The sequence below is a fragment of the Cajanus cajan genome, chromosome 1, assembly GCF_000230855.2.
Source record: "Cajanus cajan strain Asha chromosome 1, NIPB_CcT2T_4, whole genome shotgun sequence".
In the NCBI taxonomy this organism is placed as follows: Eukaryota; Viridiplantae; Streptophyta; class Magnoliopsida; order Fabales; family Fabaceae; genus Cajanus; species Cajanus cajan.
The window spans coordinates 72,844,502-72,862,590 of NC_138517.1; the positions used below are offsets into that span (position 1 = coordinate 72,844,502).

Here is an 18,089-nt window from a genome sequence, read left to right on the forward strand (position 1 = left end):
CTTCAATAGTTCATATATTCTTCTCTTTATACTCTCTCAGGCTCTCATCTGAAGTGTTGTAGCTTGTCATTTTTCGGAAGAATACAACATCAAGGTAACATTTTCTTCTCATGTCTCTTATTTCGTTGTTGCTGGGCGAATTTGAGTCTGGAACGGCCCTAGAACGGCCCATTATGCAAGCAGAACGGCTTGTACTGCTTGCAGTGCGGCCCATTCTGCAAGGAGAACGACCTGTACTGCTTGAAACACACCCGTTCTGCAAGCAGTACAGGCCGTTCTGCTTTCAGAACGGGCCGTACTAAAAGCAGTACAGGCCGTTCTACTTGTAGAATGGGTCATTCTGGGGCCGTTCCAGACTAAAGTTTTAGACATTTTTCCAATTCTGGAACTGACTGTTCTAGTTTAGAAACGACTTGTTCCAAAGTGAAAAAAACACTTTTAACATCGGCCACTGTTGACCGATTTTAAAAGTGGGACTTTTAACATCGGTCACTGATGACCGATTTTAAAAGTCCCACTTTTAACATCGGTCAGCGACCGATTTTAAAAGTCCCATTTTTTAAAATCGGCTATTTTAAAATCGGTTAGAGAACCGATTTTAAAAGTAAAAAATGACCGATTTTAAATGTTTTTTTCACTAGTGTCTAATGAAAGAATTTTTATTTTTATTTTGTTTTAAATTTTTAAAGTTGTACACTTTTTAATTTAATTTTAATATTGTATCCATGATACTAAGTTTGATAATTTTTACTTTATATTAGATATTATTTTATATTGAAATTTATTTTAAATTATAATTTTTTTTTAAATCAGGTGGGTTGGTGGGCGGCCCGTTTAGCCCACCAACCCGTGATGGGCCAGGCCGGGATAGAAAATTTTGCATAATAAATTTGGTGGGTCAGGTCAGGTTAGCCCACTTAAAAAGTGGGTTGAGGTGGGCCGAACCCAACGGGTCGGGCTGGCCTATTCAACTCTAATTATAATAGGTGAATCATAGAAAAACCTAAAAGAAACATGAGCTCACATTTCCATCATAGAAATATTGACGAGCTGAAAATCTAATAAAAACAAATTGCAGCAACATTAGAAAAACATTGTACAAAGTAAGCTACTATTTAAAACACAAGAATAAGTAAACAATGAAAAATGATGAAATGCATACATCACAGTTATCAAAGGGTGGAGATAATAATTCAAGTTTGTTAGCACCAAAGATATACCATTTCCAAAAAAAGCGACACTTACCATTACCATTCTTTCTGGCCTTAGAAGATAAAAGTTGAACAACCTATTCACACAAAAAGAAATAAATAATTAAAAGGAATAACAAATTATAATCCATTGATAAATTAATTGTAAAGACAACCACAAAAAAAAATCAAAATTAAAATTCAAAATATAATCGAGAAATTAAAAGCACGAGAGTGGATCTAAGAGAAGGAATCAAACCAATTATTTAATAGTAACCTAATAAAAAAATAAGAGGCATTTAACCTTGCAGGAGTGGTCTTTGAAAATTAATAATCAAGAAAAACGGAGAATGAACGATACAATACGAAAATATATGAACCCTAAGTTTGGAATTCTAATAGAGTAAAACACAATTAAGGTGATAAACCATAAAGTTACATGACAAATAAAATATCATAACATAAGATTTTGATTGAGTCATTGTGAGAGATTGTAATTTTAGAGGGATTGTTGCGACAGAGAGGTTGCTGTGAGAGATAATGGTCTAACATACCCAAATAAGATTAAGAAAATTTTGTGTTTAGAAGAGAGAAAACGCGAGTCTGGGGTGAAAATGGAAAAATAATTTACACCAAATGAAAGTATCACTGAACAACTCAAAATTTATGTTAAAAATATTTATAATATAATTGAGTAAAATATTGTGTTATTGATATTTGGTCGACAGTTTCTACTAATTAGCTTTATCAATCATTTTTTTGACAGTCATTTATAGATTGGTCATAAATAATTTTTTTAGATAATAAAGTTTCGGTCATTATGTTATTGTCACGGAAAAATTATCATTAAAAATAAATTTTACTGTAGTACAAGAAAAAAATAAGTTTTTCCTAAATTTGGTAGACTAAAAATATATTTAAATTTATAAATTATTTTAAAAGATTAAATTAATATATTAATTGTTACTTTTTTATTTGTCTAATATGTTGGTTCAGTTTAAGTGAAATTGAATTTGAATATCTTAAATAAGATATTGAGTTTGAATCTCATAGATAAAAAATAAATGATTAAGAGAAGAGACTAATGAAAGACGTTTAAGAAAATCTAACACAATAATCATTGATATATAAATAGATGAATATTCCACATCAATAATATATAATGCAAAAACTAAAATAAAAAATTATTCAACAAATTAATAAAGTATTTTTTTATTTTTTTTTATGAACACATATTTCTTCAAAAATATTTTTTTTTAGTTTAATTTCTGTTGTTGTCTCAAACCTAAGAAGTTACAATGGTATTACAATATCTAAATCATTAGACTAGGCTCTACGCTCTAGGTAGACTTTATTAGTTTAATTTCTATGCATGGATAATGTACAAATATTCACATTGTCATTTATTAGAAATCATATTAAACATGACTTTTAAGATGTTTTTGTTATACATGTCAATTTAGGATGAAATAGTTATATATATATAGAGAAGGGTTCAAATGATACCGGTGTAACTTTTATTAAGTGTTACACCGTTCAATAAATTTATATTAATTGTGAATTTTGAAAATCCAACCGTTAGATTGAAAGTTCATATCTCTTAGATCATATATATCAAATTTTATATTAATCTAAGATGATTTGATACTTCATTCTCATAAAACAAAATTGACGTAATATATACATTTCAAAATATACTAAAATATGAATACTTTGATTACCTTCAAGTTGTTGTTCAATTTTAACAAAATTTGACATATATGATATAAGAGATATGAACTTTCAATCTAACGGTTGAATTTTTAAAATTCAAATTTAATATAAAATTATTGAACGGTGTAACACTTAGTAAAAGTTACAGCGGTATCGTTTGAACCCTCCTCATATATATATAACTTTATATTCAAATTTAATATATATATATGAGGAGGGTTCAAACGATACCGCTGTAACTTTTACTAAGTGTTACACCATTCAATAACTTTATATTAAATTTGAATTTTAAAAATTCAACCGTTAGATTGAAAGTTCATATCTCTTAGATCATATATGTCAAATTTTATATTAATTCAAGATGATTTGATACTTCATTCTTATAAAATAAAATTGAAGTATTATATTCATTTCAAAATATACTAAAATATGAACACTTTAATTACCTCAAGTTGTTCAATTTTAATAAAATTTGATATACACATATAAAGTGATATGAACTTTCGATCTAGGATTTATAAAATTCACATTTAATACAAAGTTATTGCGCGATGTAACACTTAGTAAAAGTTACACCGGTGTCGTTTGAACCCTCCTCATATATATAATATTCTTAATAGTTAAAAGATTTAAGTAAAATAAATTAATTAAAATTACAAAATACAAAATCTTTTTACATAATTTCATTAAAATACAACGTAAATACTATTTAATTATATATTTTTATTTTGAGAAAATACTTTTGAAATGTATATATACAAGAAAATAAGTAATACATAAAAAATATCAAGTATAATATCAATTAGCTATTGTTTAATAATAAAAATAAAATTTAAGTATATATTTTTATATTCTTTAAAGTGATGTATTTTTGTCTATCGGATATGTTTAGTTCAGTTGATCGAGAGGATATGTGAGTTGTAAATTTTTTTAAAACCGAGTTGAATTGCATAAATTAAAAAATTATTTTTTAATTAAAATTTATATTTTATCTTAATAACCTATATTACATTTTTATGTCAATATTTATTTTATGATCGATTGAACCAAAATTATAATTATAATTAAAAAATAATATCAAATCATCTTTTTTTTTTATAATTATATTTTACTTATATATATATATATATATATATATATATATATATATATATATATATATATATATATTATCAAAGAAGGATCTAAAGGCCAAACAAAAAAACAAAAATACCAAGAAAATAAAAATGTCATACTTAGACTTATAGAAAAGTTTGTTAGGCACGATAGATTAATCTATTTATTTATATAATATAATAAAAATTAATATATATATATATATATATTAAAATATAAATAAACAAATAAATTTATAAAAGAAAAATAAATTATCAATGATTTAAAAAAAATTATATAATTATTATTTTTATTATAAATTTATAAGCTTACAGCATATGTATGATTGTACATCAACACACATGATTACAAATAAATTATTTCTTCAATAGAAAATGATTCAATTTTTCTATTATATTTTTTTTAAATTTAAATTTTAATATTATTGAATAAATTATATTTTAAGAATAATTTTATTAATTTTTTAAAATTAAGTTTCTTAACCTAATTAAAACTAATAATTTAAATAGACTTTTAAATAAGCTAATAGACCAGATCAGGCCTTAAAAAGGGTAGACAAAACCTATTAAAAAAACTTATAATAAATAATAGGTCAGATTTATATTTTAATTTTATAGAATAGACTCGGTCTATATATTCAATGCCTAGATTGATATGACCTATTCCCATCCTTACTTGCAAGTAATGGTTGATATGAAATGACCATTTTGGTCTCTAATGATACTTCCAGTTGTTGCTTCACTCGAATGATAATCAAAAGCCCCATCAAAGTTACTTTTAACAAATCCATTCTCAGGAAGAGTCCAAGAGAACATTTGTTGATGTTGAGGAATGACATTTAAAGGGGTTGTCCTAACATCCTTATGCATTTGGAGCAAAAACTTGGTTTGGTGGCATACCCGCTTGTACAAGGTATAATTGGAATCCCAAGCTTGAGAGAACACAACTTCTTTTCTTATTTTCCAAATGCCGTGAATTGAAAATCCAAAAATAATTGACCAACCAATACCTCACAATTTATGTTTTCGCAAGTTTGGTTGGAGCCACTCATGGAGAACATAATCCCAAAAATTTGAATCAAAATGTCTATGTCTAGAGAAGGATAACATCCAAAAATGTTTGGAGTGTATGCAGTCCTTGAGAGTGTGAATAATTGTTTCCTCATATTGTTGACAAACTAGGCACATACCATCATATATAGGAGATGTTGTGACGGTAAGGAAGTTGATTTGTAGGAAGACCGATAAGTGTCAAATTTATGTAATTAGTTTAATCAATTTTGACACTTATCTAGTTATTTTAATATGAAATTTATAGTTAAACCCTTATGTTTGTAAATAAAACCAAAAGGATATGAAGTAAGACTTTTTGTTGAGAATTGATGAAAGTTTTTATTAATTTTTGGGGTGTTTTTGTCTTGCAAATGTAAAAAGGAGAAAGGCTTCAAATTAATCCCAAATTGCTCAACAATTGCAAAAAGGTTGAGTGGTTTAGAGGCAGAGAAGCATGTGAGAGAAAAGATTCAAACTGCTCAACGGTTGCAAAAGGGCTGAGCAATTCAGGGTTAAAGAGACAACATTGTTGGAGCTGTTAGGCACTCACCCATTAGACGAGGGGCTCAGCTACTGCAAGTTATTTCACCTTGAAGAATTCCTAGGCACTTAACCATTTGGAAACAGTTGAGTCGTTTACTATCTCTCTTCCATATACTCTATTTTATTTTGGCCAAAATTTAAAAAGGAAATGAGAGGGAGAAAAAGAAAAAGAAAAAGTAGAGCTTGAAAGAATACTTGGAACTAGTTGGGAATAGGCATGGTAACGGGGCGGAGCGGGGGCGGGTTTTACGTTCCTCGTCATGTCCCCGCAAATTTAAACCGCCCCCGCCTCCGATACCCGCTGAGGGTAAAATTTGGGTACCCATCCCCGCCCCCAACGGGATTCAGGTTTCCCTGACCCGGCCCCACCCCTACCTGATGAGATTTTTTGCAAACACACCACTTGGCAAGTGAACCAAGTTTCGAAGTAGTATTCAAATATCGTCCTTAGAGATTTGAGTGTTCAGTAATTCTTGCTCTAATGATTTAAATGAGAATGTTGTTATGATTGCAAATGAGTGAAGATAGGGTAGAACAACGCAATAAAATAAAAGTAGTAAAAACTATGGTTAAGAAACAAGGATTGGTTCAGACGTACTTGCTAACTCGTAGATCTTCTTAAGATAAATGCGATTCTAATTTCATTATTTCCACGTTCATTAAATAATCCAACAAGATTCCTCAAGGTTGAATCCTAAAGTCATTAAGCTCAAAACATGATTCCTCTATGTTTTGAGTTTAACACTTTACATTAAGAACAATGACTTGAACAATGTGACTAACCAAATCAAGTCTATTCCTAGAACAAGAAATGATTAGGTGCAAGATTCAGTTCGGGTTTTCAAAAACGTTTTCCAACTGGATCCAAAATCCAAAAATCATACAACGGGTGATCAAGCCGATATAAGCATTAAGAGAAGAATCAATGCACAAATAATGAGATCAAGATGCATATATTTAAGAAGAAGAAGAGTTAGTAGTTACATCCAACCAATCCTTAATGAGTTTAGCCACACATGGCCATTACAAGATCTAAGAAGTAAAAGAAGAGATTACAAAGTAGAAGATGAGAACAAGGGGTTGGGCTTCGTTCCCAAATGACCCAGCTGCCCAAGTCTTCGTTCTTGCTCCGTTTCTCCCTCACGTGCTTCTCAATCTGTTTTTTTCTCTGTTTTTCCCGTCCTCCTCTTTTTCTCTGTTTTCCCCTTTTATATTGGCTTCAAAACAGGAGAGAAGTTGCACACTTTAAGCCCACAGCTGTAGTTGTGGAACCAGCGCTATAGCTGTGGAGACTCCTTCATGGTTAAGTAATTTCTGACGCTCTAGCTATGGAACCACAACTATGGCTGTGAGTTTCTGTAACTTTTCTTGATCTCCAATGCCTCACCGCTCTAGCTGTGGATCTACAGCTATGGCTGTAACTCTCTGGAGTCCCAATTTTGCACTGCAGGTTTCCACAGCTATGGTTGCAGAACCACAGCCATGGCTGCAACTTTCTGACTTCTAGAATTTCCTTCCAGATTTTCACAGCTATTGCTGCAGAACCAGAGCTATGGCTGCAGAATTCTTTTCCTCAATTTTTGCTGCACTTAAGAGAGAAAATCAACATTAACTCTTCTACTACTCTTCTATCTTCTAATATAACTTTTAAAGAGTAACTTAGCATAAATATATTTATAATTCATCCAAAAAGAGTGCCAAAAGTTGAGTGAATATATGAATAAAAGACACTCAACATTACTCCTATTTTTTTTTTTAAATAAATATGAACAAATTTTAAAAAAATAAAAGAAAAGTATAAAATAATATAAATATTTACATATAAATATTTCTAATTTTGGTTTATATATATATATATATATATATATATATATATATATATATATATAATTTTTTAATTATATTATTAAGCGGGGCGGGGGCAGGGGCTGGTACGGGGGCGGGTATTAGTATCCCCGTCCTTGCCCCTGCCCCCAATTTTATCGATTGGGAAAAACCCGAACCTGATAAACACGAGTTTTTCCTATCCAAATTGGGATGGGTTCGGACAGGTACACACGGGGCGGGCTAGATTGCCATGCCTAGTTAGGAACAAGGGTTCTTTAGCTTTTCCTTTATTCTTCTCATTTTCCGTGTACCTTGGATTGGTTCCTATCACTATGAGGGGCTAATCTTTTCTTTTTGTTGAGATTAAATGTAACCATCAAACTTTCATGTATTCCTTTTGATTTTCATATATATGATGTTCTATTATTCAATATCAGTGGGCTTGATTCTACTCTTATTGCTTGGATGATCTGGTCACTGATCTTCGATCTTTAGTTTGGATTTTAGTTGGAAAATATTTTTTGAACTTAATTTTGAATCAAATCACCTAATAACCTCAAAGACTAGGAGTAGATTTGAAGCTATTAATTGGAAAAGTTCTAATACTTAATGCGAGAATTTTAACTTGATAACTCGAGGAATCAATTATTAAGTTGTAGTCCTTAGAATTTCTTGATCAAGGAATTGGTTTTAAATGAATTCAGTAAACTCAAGGGTATTGGGTAATAGAAATTATATATAAATATCATAGGATTACATATAGGTGTGATTGATGAAGTTTAATTTTAACAACTCTATATTTCGATAAATTTCTATGTTGTCCTTGTTTTATGCGTTTTTTTAGTACTAGAGATATATATTATTTATAATTGCAGTAATATAATCTTGTCTTGTATAAATTTATTTTTATCAAATTTTATTTAGGACAAAAGAATTTATTAAAATATTAAGAAATTCCTAAGGTTTGACAACCCTACATTTATTATACTACAGTGATTGATACGCTTGCCTTATAAAAATCTTAACAAAGAACATTATGGGCTAATTTCAAAATAAAACACTTAATCCTTTCGAGTCTTTGCCAAGTCCAAATTGTTTGGAACAAGGCTTGGTTAATGATAACTTCATTTGTGGCTTCTATATGATTAAAATATGTATACAACATTCAAATTTCCATCATAGAATTCCAAATTAGAGAATCTCGTCCGTTTTGTACATTTGGTGGGACAATAGCACTAATGATTTGGATAATGTTTCTAAGTAGCATTTGATGAAGGAAGCTAAAATCCCAAGATCCATGAAATAACTTCAACAACATTTTAGAGAATAATCTGAATCTAGAGGTTTCAAAGCCAAATCTAAGGGTGTCCCTACATAAGGAATCCAATCATCTACCCAAAAGTTAATGTCATGCCCATTACCCAACTAATAGAGGATTGACTTGTAAAAACTATCACTAGTGGAAAACGAGGCTTTTACGTCACCTCTTTCTCATCGGACTTAACAAAAATCGACGTAAAAAAGATGTGATGACATTTTTGTAATTTTTGTGAACTTTTTTACGTCGAACTTGGTAGGGTCCGACGTAAAAAAAGTAGTGAAAGCGAATAAAAAGAGTGCATGAGAGGCACACGCATGTACGCACTCACTCGGATCTCATCACTTTTTTAGATTCTTTTCTGTATAAACCCTCTCCCTCTACTTTGTTGCTAAATCATTTTTTCTATCTTCTGTAGAGTGGAGTGAACTCTTCGTTACTCATTCGCACATTATTGCAGCTCAGGTATGAATCACTAACACTTTTTTGCTTCGCATTGCTATTGTGGCTATTTGTTCTATTTGGTCTTTATGTTGTTCTATTTGTTTGGGTTGTTGGCCTTTTCTTCTAGGTTGTTTTATCAAGCAGAATGGTCCGTTCTCCAAGAAAAACGACTTATTCTGCTTGCACTTGTTATTTTTTTTTATTTACAACTTTTTTACGTCAGATCTTGGTAATGTCTGACGTAAATTTACGTCGGATTTCACAACCGATGTAAATTTACGTCTCCTGTTTTAACATCGTACTTTTTCTGACATAAAAAGCTTAAAATAACCGACGTAAATTATCTTTTTTGTAGTGTATCCCAATTGGATAATATCCCTCTCTAGCAATTTGAAGCATTGGCTGAAAATTTCATACTTGGCCTGGTATAATCTCCATACCTTATTTTCCTCTAATAATATTGACCCACAATTTATCTCTACATGAGCATAATTCCCAAGCCAATTTCTTCAAAAAAGCATCATTTACTTTTCTCATACTTCTAATTCCTGGACCACCACTATCTTTCGGTTTGCAAATAGAATCCCAAGCAACAGTATGTAATTTTCTAGTGCCCTCTTGATCAACCCAAAGAAAACCTGTACTAATTTTCTCTAGCTCATCACATATGTACCTAGGTACTTTTCCGGACTGCATGACATAAGAAGGCATTGCAGAAATTATAGCTTTAATAATAGTCATTCTCCTTGCAAAAGAAAGGGTCTTTGTTTTCCAAGATAACATTCTATCAGTAACTTTGTCAATTATGTTGCACAGACACGACATAAGACTATCGTGCTCCCGAGTTTGACACTCTTTCGGAGTAAACATGTCACGAACGCACCTCAAAACACTTAAGCAGACTATGTCCTCACAAATCGAACACATTTCCATCATGGACACTTACAAAATTGACATGTCTCCGTCACGAATATCTACAAAGGAACACATCTCCATCTCGATACGCTATTCAATATGTAAATTTGAGATTTTTTTTTAAATAAAGAGAATAAATCTCGACAATAACATAAACAAAAGAGGAAGGATTTGAAATAAAGACTTCTCAACACTTGTCATACTAGACGATACTTATCCAAATAGGTGAATCATGAAGATAAACTATAGGCTCTGATGCCATGTTAAAATCCAACTAAAAATTAATTAGCATTAAGTAAAATTATTTAACATATATACAAGTTTCACCCATAAAATTGAGGTAGCTAGGCATGTAACTTTCCAAAACCCTTCACTATAGATGTTTGCCGGACCGAATGATGAACTAAGGAATAGGCAAATCACGAAAATGAACGATAGGTTTTGATACTATGTTATATTCAATTTTAAAACCAATTTACTTAAAGTAAAGTTGTCTAATAGATACATAAGTTACACTTGAAGAATTGAGACAAATGACCAAAAACTTCCCAACAACCATGATAATTAATGTCATTATTTCAGAAAGTAAATTACATCAATATCCCTTAACCATAGAGAGATTTAACATGAATTTTTTATTTTATATTTTTACACTAATTCTCTTTAATTTTTAAATATAACATTAATACCTCTTAAACATTATATTAATCTTTCTTAATTATTTTTTTAAAAAAATTATACCATATGTCGGTTTTAAGTGTTATTGTTGCAAACAGTTAAAAAAAATAATGATGCTTCCACTATTACTAATTTTTTATCATCCACTATTACTTTTACTTTCACTTTTCTTTTTCGTCCTTTTCTTTTTGTATTTAATTTTTAATTTATTAAAATTGGGATGCTTCCACTGACCTTGCAAAACATTGTTCCAGTTTATTTAATAAATTTATCATTGACTTGACCAAGAACAAAAAGGTGTTCCATCAATTATGCATTCACCTATTTCACTTGGACTCTTCTTGACAGACCAAAAGACTTCACTAAGGTCTGTGTCCTCTTAAATTAATTTGGAAGAAAAACCAATCACGCTGCAGAGCTAAGACTAAGAGGAAATGGAAAATTTCTGAACTTTTCTAAGGTATTGCTCTCTCTCTCTCTCTCCCTCCTTTCTTCTCTTCCTTTATTTCATGAAAACTTGTTTGTTGGATCTTAACCACTTCTTTTTCATTGAAACCTTTTTCTCTTTGGTTCCAAGATGTTGCTACTACATTATATGATCTGGGTATTTATTCATCTCTTGAAACTTCAAATGTTCCCATTTAAACATTTCTAGCCTTCAACTTCAACCATGGACAAAAATATTGTATTTCAGATGCAGAAAAATGTTTAAACTTTTCTGAGAAGCACTTCATGAAGGGGGCCTCTTTTTTTTTTTTTTTTTTTTTTTTCCTTCTCTGTTGCAACCTTTCCTCAGTGGTCTTACCTTGTTTTGATTCTCTTCAAATATTGGATTTGACTAACCTTGTTTTGCAAATCTGAAGAAAGCATATATATATATATATATATATATATAAAATCTCTTCAAATAATTTCACTTTTTGATATAGATATGCTCAGCGAGAAGGTAGGTTTGATTCTCTTCTCACTCTTTAATGTTAAATTATTTTTTAAAAATATTTTTACACTTTTCATCGATTAACTTCTTATGCAGTATCTAAAATAAAATAAAAAATGGTTTTAAAATAAGCATTTTAAAAACTAAAAACACATAATTTGATTTTCTCTCTCTCTCTCTCTCCAGTTTTCAACTTCTTTCTTAATTCCACACTCTAATCTGTGTCTTATACTATTTCTTCATCGATGTTGTTTAGTTTGGATTCTGAAAATTGCAACCAGTTTCAGAGATAGAAATTAATATTTGTGTTACTTACATGTTCTTTCAAGCATAGAGATTATAAAAAATAAGGTAAATATTCTAAATTCGTATTTATTTGCAGAGAGAGACAACATAACAGTATCCAGTGCAGAAAGGAAACTTGTGGGTGTGGCGTTCGGATGAACAAAAATATCAGACCATAATTTTTTTTACCGTTTTCAAATGATAAGCGTGTAAGTGACTAGTATCATTGGATAAGTTCAGGACCCACCAGTTTCCAATTTTGTTTTTAATTTCACTTAATACATTTTTTGTTCATGTAATATATTAATTTTTTTAATTTTATTTTTTGAAATAGTCTTTGTATATTTTTCATTTTAGTCTTTATTGTTTTTTAGTTTATATAATATACTTATTTTTCTTCTTTTTTATTCTTGTAAGATGTGAATAATTTGCTTTTAGTCTTCGTTAATTTTTTCAAAGTGAGTAATTCAAAATAATAAAATAATAAAATAATATAAAGATTGAAATGAAAATAAATGCACTATCAAGATTAAAATAAAATAACAAAGATTTCGATAAAAGAATGTAAATTTTATAATGACTGAAATAATATATATATATATATATATATATATATATATATATATATATATATATTAATTATAAGACCAAAAATGTATTTAAATATTTTACTTTTATTGTTGTCGACCACGACAATGCTAGTGTGTCCAAGTTATGAGTCTAGGAATGAGGAATTCCAACATACTAGTTAATCTGTCTCCATCCTAAGTCCTAACTTTATTTGACTTCATGGTCTCGAGGGAATTGGGCCTATCTAGAAGCCCACTTAGGTTTAGTGATTCCCACTCCCAAGTTTATAGGTATTTCTGTTTTACCTATCAAATTACATTCACATGTTTTTCTTTCTTCTTTCTTTTATATCTTCAAAATTTAAAGCTAAATTTTAGCTGTGATTCACTTTCGAAGAAATTAATCATATTACTTTTCAGACATTGTTGGACTATTTTTATGGGCACTCTCAAAGTCAAAACGATTACATATTTTTCTCTAGGCTTTTACGTAAGCTCTTAAAAGTAGTTTATTTATAAGATTCTAATGGATGATAAATATTAGAAGATTGTCATTTCGTGCGTATTAAAGTTGCTAACTAATTACTGAAAACTGAAAAGATATAACAATTTTTTTTTGTATGTTCTCTTAACATTTACAGAAATGGCGGTAACAGACTCAACATCTTTCCAACGACTATTTCAGAGGGCAGCTTCGGCTCAGTTTAGGAGGCCTCTCCTTCATTTAGTTTCCACTCGTAAGTTACTAATCCATGAGATGGTTAATCTCTATAAAACTATCAAGTTCTTATTTGAATAACTGTTTTCATAATTGAAAATAAATAAATAAATAAGTTGAGTTTCATTTTAAAATTAACTTGTATAATTTAATTTTTGAGGAGTATTATTAATTTACTATCTATAGTACTATTTATTATTGGTTAAAATTTATTAAAAATTATAAAATTATGATTGAAATTCATTAAATAAGAAGTTGATGTTACAAAATTTTGTAATTTCTAATAAATTTTAACTAACTAAAAAGAAATGTGTTAGATAATATATTGTTAACATTTCTCTTAGTGTAATCTTTTGTATCTGATTTCTCCAAAGACTTGTAAAATGATTTTAACATATGCAGAAAACTAAACTTTTTTATTAGTAGAAAAGATTACAATAACAGCATAAGAATCAAACATCAATTCTTATATATTTATCTCAATCCTTCACCATTATGTTAACCTATAGTAGTTTGTGAAAATTAAACTCAATTAATTTTATATTCTTATTTTCTTATTATAAATACGTATGAAAAACTTATTCAACCTGAACTAATACTGTCTATTTTGATATAAATTTAGAAGAATTTTTAAAAAAAATTCCACCGAAAATAATTTCTAGTAGAAAAGCTTGGAAAGCTCTTTCAAACTTGCACCTAAACAAGCTTTATCAAAGATTCTAATCCCTTGAATGACACACACAAATGATACACTATTCCCTCTAAAATGTTTAGACCCTAGTTAAAATGGTACACTTTTGTTGCAGAAGAAGGAAGGCAGAGGTACCTGAGCCAGTGTGTTCCCCTCCACAAAGCAGCACTGAAGGGTGATTGGAAAGAAGCAAAGAAAATACTAGATCAAGACACCACGCTTCTCAACTCTGCCATAACAAAGGGTTGGGCAACAGTGCTCCATGTTGCAGTGGGAGCAAACCATGAACACTTTGTGGAGGAACTCGTCAAACTCATGCCACCCCAAGATTTGGAGCTGCAAGATGACAAAGGGAACACTGCTTTCTGCTTTGCTGCAGCAGTTGGTAACGTCCACATTGCTGAGATAATGCGCAGAAAAAATCAACTGTTGCCAACGTTAAGGGGTGGAGAAGGTGTCACTCCTCTTCACTTGGCTGTGTTACAAGGAAGAAGTGAAATGGCATGCTATCTGTTTGATAAGTCTAAGGAATTTCTCTATGAAGAGGATTGGATTACATTGTTCCTCATTTCTATAAACACTGGACTCTATGGTAAGCATGTTGTATACCTATCATCTTATATATTCTCACAATCAAGAAGACTGAATATTTTAGATAAGGAAAGGAAACTTGTATTATAAAAGTCAAAATGGTAGAATGTTTGAACAATGACTTTGGAAGCTTTTGTTAGAACAAATCCTGATCAAAATATAATATATAAATAAAAAATAATCATTATTTTATAAGTTAGTTTTAGAATTGAGTTAGTTACAATTCCACATCTCTAAGAGTTTTAGAATTGTTTCATTATTATCATACTGTTATTTGATTATCCATAGATGTTTAATTCTTGTGATATGTTAAAAAATTTATTTGACTATTGACAAAATAGAATATATAAGTGAGGAGTAAACTTAGGTGAACAATCAATTCTAGTAGTTCTTGGAAGAGTTGTTTTTAATTTAATTCTTTAAAAGGCTGAATCCTTCCCATTAATTACTTTATGAGAGTGGACCACACATACACACTAATTAACTAAATTAGGAAGTGTAATTTGGTAGATCCGAACAAATGTAAACACCTCATTAATCTTAATATCATTAGAATTTGGAAACACCTTAATTTGGATCATATTCTTGCAGATCTGGCCCTGAAAATGCTAAATCAGAAGGAATCGCTGGCTTTTGCTCGAGGTGATGATAGTGAGACTGGTTTGCATGTCTTGGCCAGAAAGCCTTCTTCAGTTTGTAGTTGCGGAAGTCAACTGCGATATCCAAGACACCTCCTGCATTTCTGTAAGGGCTTAATTTTAATTACTTCTGTCAATAAAATCATGATCACTTTGGATTGTCTTTTCAATTGTTAATTATCTATTGTTGTGGTTTTGGCATGTTCATCAGATCCTCGATTGAAATGGATTATTAGTTTTTACATTAATTATTTTAAAAATTATATCTAAAGTGATTTTTTATAATTGATTAATAATTAGAAAATTTTAGCAACATGAAAAAACAAAATATTATTTTGTTATATTGTTATGATTTTAGTTTAACTATATGGAGTTTAATTTTAATACATCCATTGTTATGTTGATTTTAGTTTAACTATGGAGTTAGGCAAGTTACTTTTTCATTATGCAACTAAGTTGTTATATTGTGTGCCCTAGACAAGAAGGACCCTCCAGTTCTGCAACTTACAAAACGCATGTGGGAGATATTTCTTACCTTGGATGATTCAGAGTTTATGGATGCCATAAGAGAGCCTACACAAGTAACATTCCTTGCCGCAGAAGTTGGAAATTTCGAGTTTCTATCTGTGGTGATGAGCACTTATCCTGATTTGATTTGGGAATTAAACACCTTAGGTCAAAGTATAATCCACGTTGCTGCTTTGCACCGTCATTCTAGCGTCTTCAATTTGATACACGAAATAGGACCAACCAAAGATTTCGTATTAACATTTATGGATGATGAAGGCAGCACTTTACTCCACTGTGTTGCAAAATTAGCACCACAAGAACGACTTAATATAGTTTCTGGAGCAGCTCTTCAAATGATGCTTGAGTTGTCATGGTTTGAGGTATGGAACTTATATATTTTCCCAGCTTCTTAATTGATTTCATTCTCTATATTATTCCCTTTTATTTGTTTCTCCTTTTACGTATCATGATTACTTTACTTTTACATAATGGTAAAATTATATATAATCCATTTTGATTCTTTTAAGCTAGCTAGACATTTGCTTTAAGATATAACATTGCAATTCTATTCTCAAGAATACTACCTCTAAGAATATTATTTTCATGAATGTGTTTGGCTGATATTTAGTAATTTTGAAAAAAAAAATATTGAAAAATAAAAGAAAAAGAAGAAACATGAAAGAATGAATGAGAATAAGTAGTTTTTGTTGGAATCAACTTCAATTCCGACAAAAATATAAGATATCCACTTTCCGCTGCTACGAAAATAAAAAAATAAAGCAACTGTGAATATTTTACATTCCTAGTTAATAATCAACATACTTGAAAATATTTTTTCAGAATTTATCAAATATGACAATGTCATATTTTCGAGTTTAATTTTTAGAAATTGATGCTTCAAACAAGCACAACCTTAATTACTGACTGACATTTACCTAATGATAAAAAATATAAAAAAAAAATTGGATTCAAGTTTACTTTCTAGAAATTGATGCGTTAAAACAAACACAATCTTTAATTACCCACTTAGATGACCTAATAATGGAGAATTTAATTTGGATAGATTGAATGAGGTCTTACATTTTATTCTTATTGCCATCATTGTATATAAAAAATAAAAAAAATAAAAAAAAAACCTTAATTTATGCATGTATAGCTTAGTGAAGCAAATATATTATGTAGTTATACATAAATGACATTATGTACATACTCTTGATGTGGCAACAGGAGGTAAAAAAGATAATGCTACCATCATTTATAGAGTTGGCAAACCATGAAGGCATTACTCCACGAGAACTATTCATCAAGGATCACCAAGAGTTGCTAAAAAAGGGAGAGTCATGGATGAAAAGAACAGCAAACTCTTGCATGGTTGTTTCAACCCTAATTGCAACAGGAGTGTTTTCTGCTGCCTTCAGCGTCCCAGGTGGTAACAACGACAACTTAGGATCTCCCAATTATTTGACGAAACCCTGGTTCATGGTATTTGCATTATCAGATGCATTGGCATTGGTCTCTTCCTCAACCTCAATCCTAATCTTCTTGTCCATCCTCATTTCACGATATGCTGAGGAAGACTTTCTCAAGTCATTGCCATTGAAGTTGATATCTGGACTAGTGGCATTATTTATCTCAATTATCAGCATGATGGTGTCATTTAGTAGTGCTTTCTTCATAACGTATTACCATGGTACAACGTGGGTTCCTATCTTCATAGCTTCACTTGCGATTTTACCAATAACCTTGTTTATATTTCTGCAGTATCCTCTCTGGTATGACATATTGTATTCCACCTACATTTGTGGTTCTCTGTTTAGACCAAGTAAACGCATGATTCACTAGAGAGGTTGTGGACTCGTGCTTGATAATAAATTTTCATTTTCTTTTGTCTGCGTCTAATTTTTGTGACTTACTCATGGCTCAAAATGATGACTATGTTAGTAAAATAAAATGCAAAAGCAGTTAATTCAGAGAAAGGTTACTTTCCTAATTGTGGATGCAACCTATGAAGAGATTTCCAGTACTTCTCTATAAAAAATAAAAATAAAAATAAAGGGTTTTTTTAGTAAATAAACTCTCACAAAGTAATAATTTTGTCATGTAAACATGCTCTATATCATATAGGCACATGGAGTAGCTTAAGGATATTAGTCTTTTACCTAAATAACAGGAAGATAAATACACAAACGAAAAAAGTGCCAAAGTGACTTCGAACAATTGTTCAAGATGTACAGCAGAATTGTTATTGTAATTAAATAAAGAAAAAAGATAAAAGTGAATACGACAAGGAAGGATAGATTATACAAGTCTAGTCCATGCTATGGTATTCTTTTTATTAATTTTTTTCACGAGAA

General features: G+C 30.2%; 1 protein-coding gene across 2 annotated transcripts; it reads left to right on the top strand.

Annotated features, from left to right (window-relative positions):
• Nucleotides 1–11,092: 11,092 nt before the first annotated feature.
• LOC109791778 (uncharacterized) lies at nt 11,093–17,621 on the top strand. Of its 2 annotated transcripts, XM_083062367.1 has the most exons (7): nt 11,094–11,256; nt 12,116–12,227; nt 13,229–13,324; nt 14,112–14,588; nt 15,179–15,331; nt 15,703–16,115; nt 16,963–17,621. In XM_083062367.1, the coding sequence occupies exons 3-7, from the start codon at nt 13,231–13,233 to the stop codon at nt 17,575–17,577; spliced, it is 1,752 nt and encodes a 583-aa protein (XP_082918493.1). In that variant the 5' UTR covers nt 11,094–11,256; nt 12,116–12,227; nt 13,229–13,230; the 3' UTR covers nt 17,578–17,621. The 2 variants fall into 2 exon arrangements, with proteins under 2 accessions (XP_082918497.1, XP_082918493.1); XM_083062371.1 differs by lacking the exon at nt 12,116–12,227 and having other exon boundaries at nt 11,093–11,256.
• Nucleotides 17,622–18,089: the final 468 nt, after the last annotated feature.

Coding starts and splice junctions, on each gene's coding strand:
- LOC109791778 (XM_083062371.1), top strand. CDS start 13,231: ATGGCGGTAACAGACTCAACATCTTTCCAACGACTATTTCAGAGGGCA. Junction 13,325..14,111: donor CCTTCATTTAGTTTCCACTC/GTAAGTTACTAA, acceptor CTTTTGTTGCAG/AAGAAGGAAGGCAGAGGTAC. Junction 14,589..15,178: donor TATAAACACTGGACTCTATG/GTAAGCATGTTG, acceptor ATATTCTTGCAG/ATCTGGCCCTGAAAATGCTA.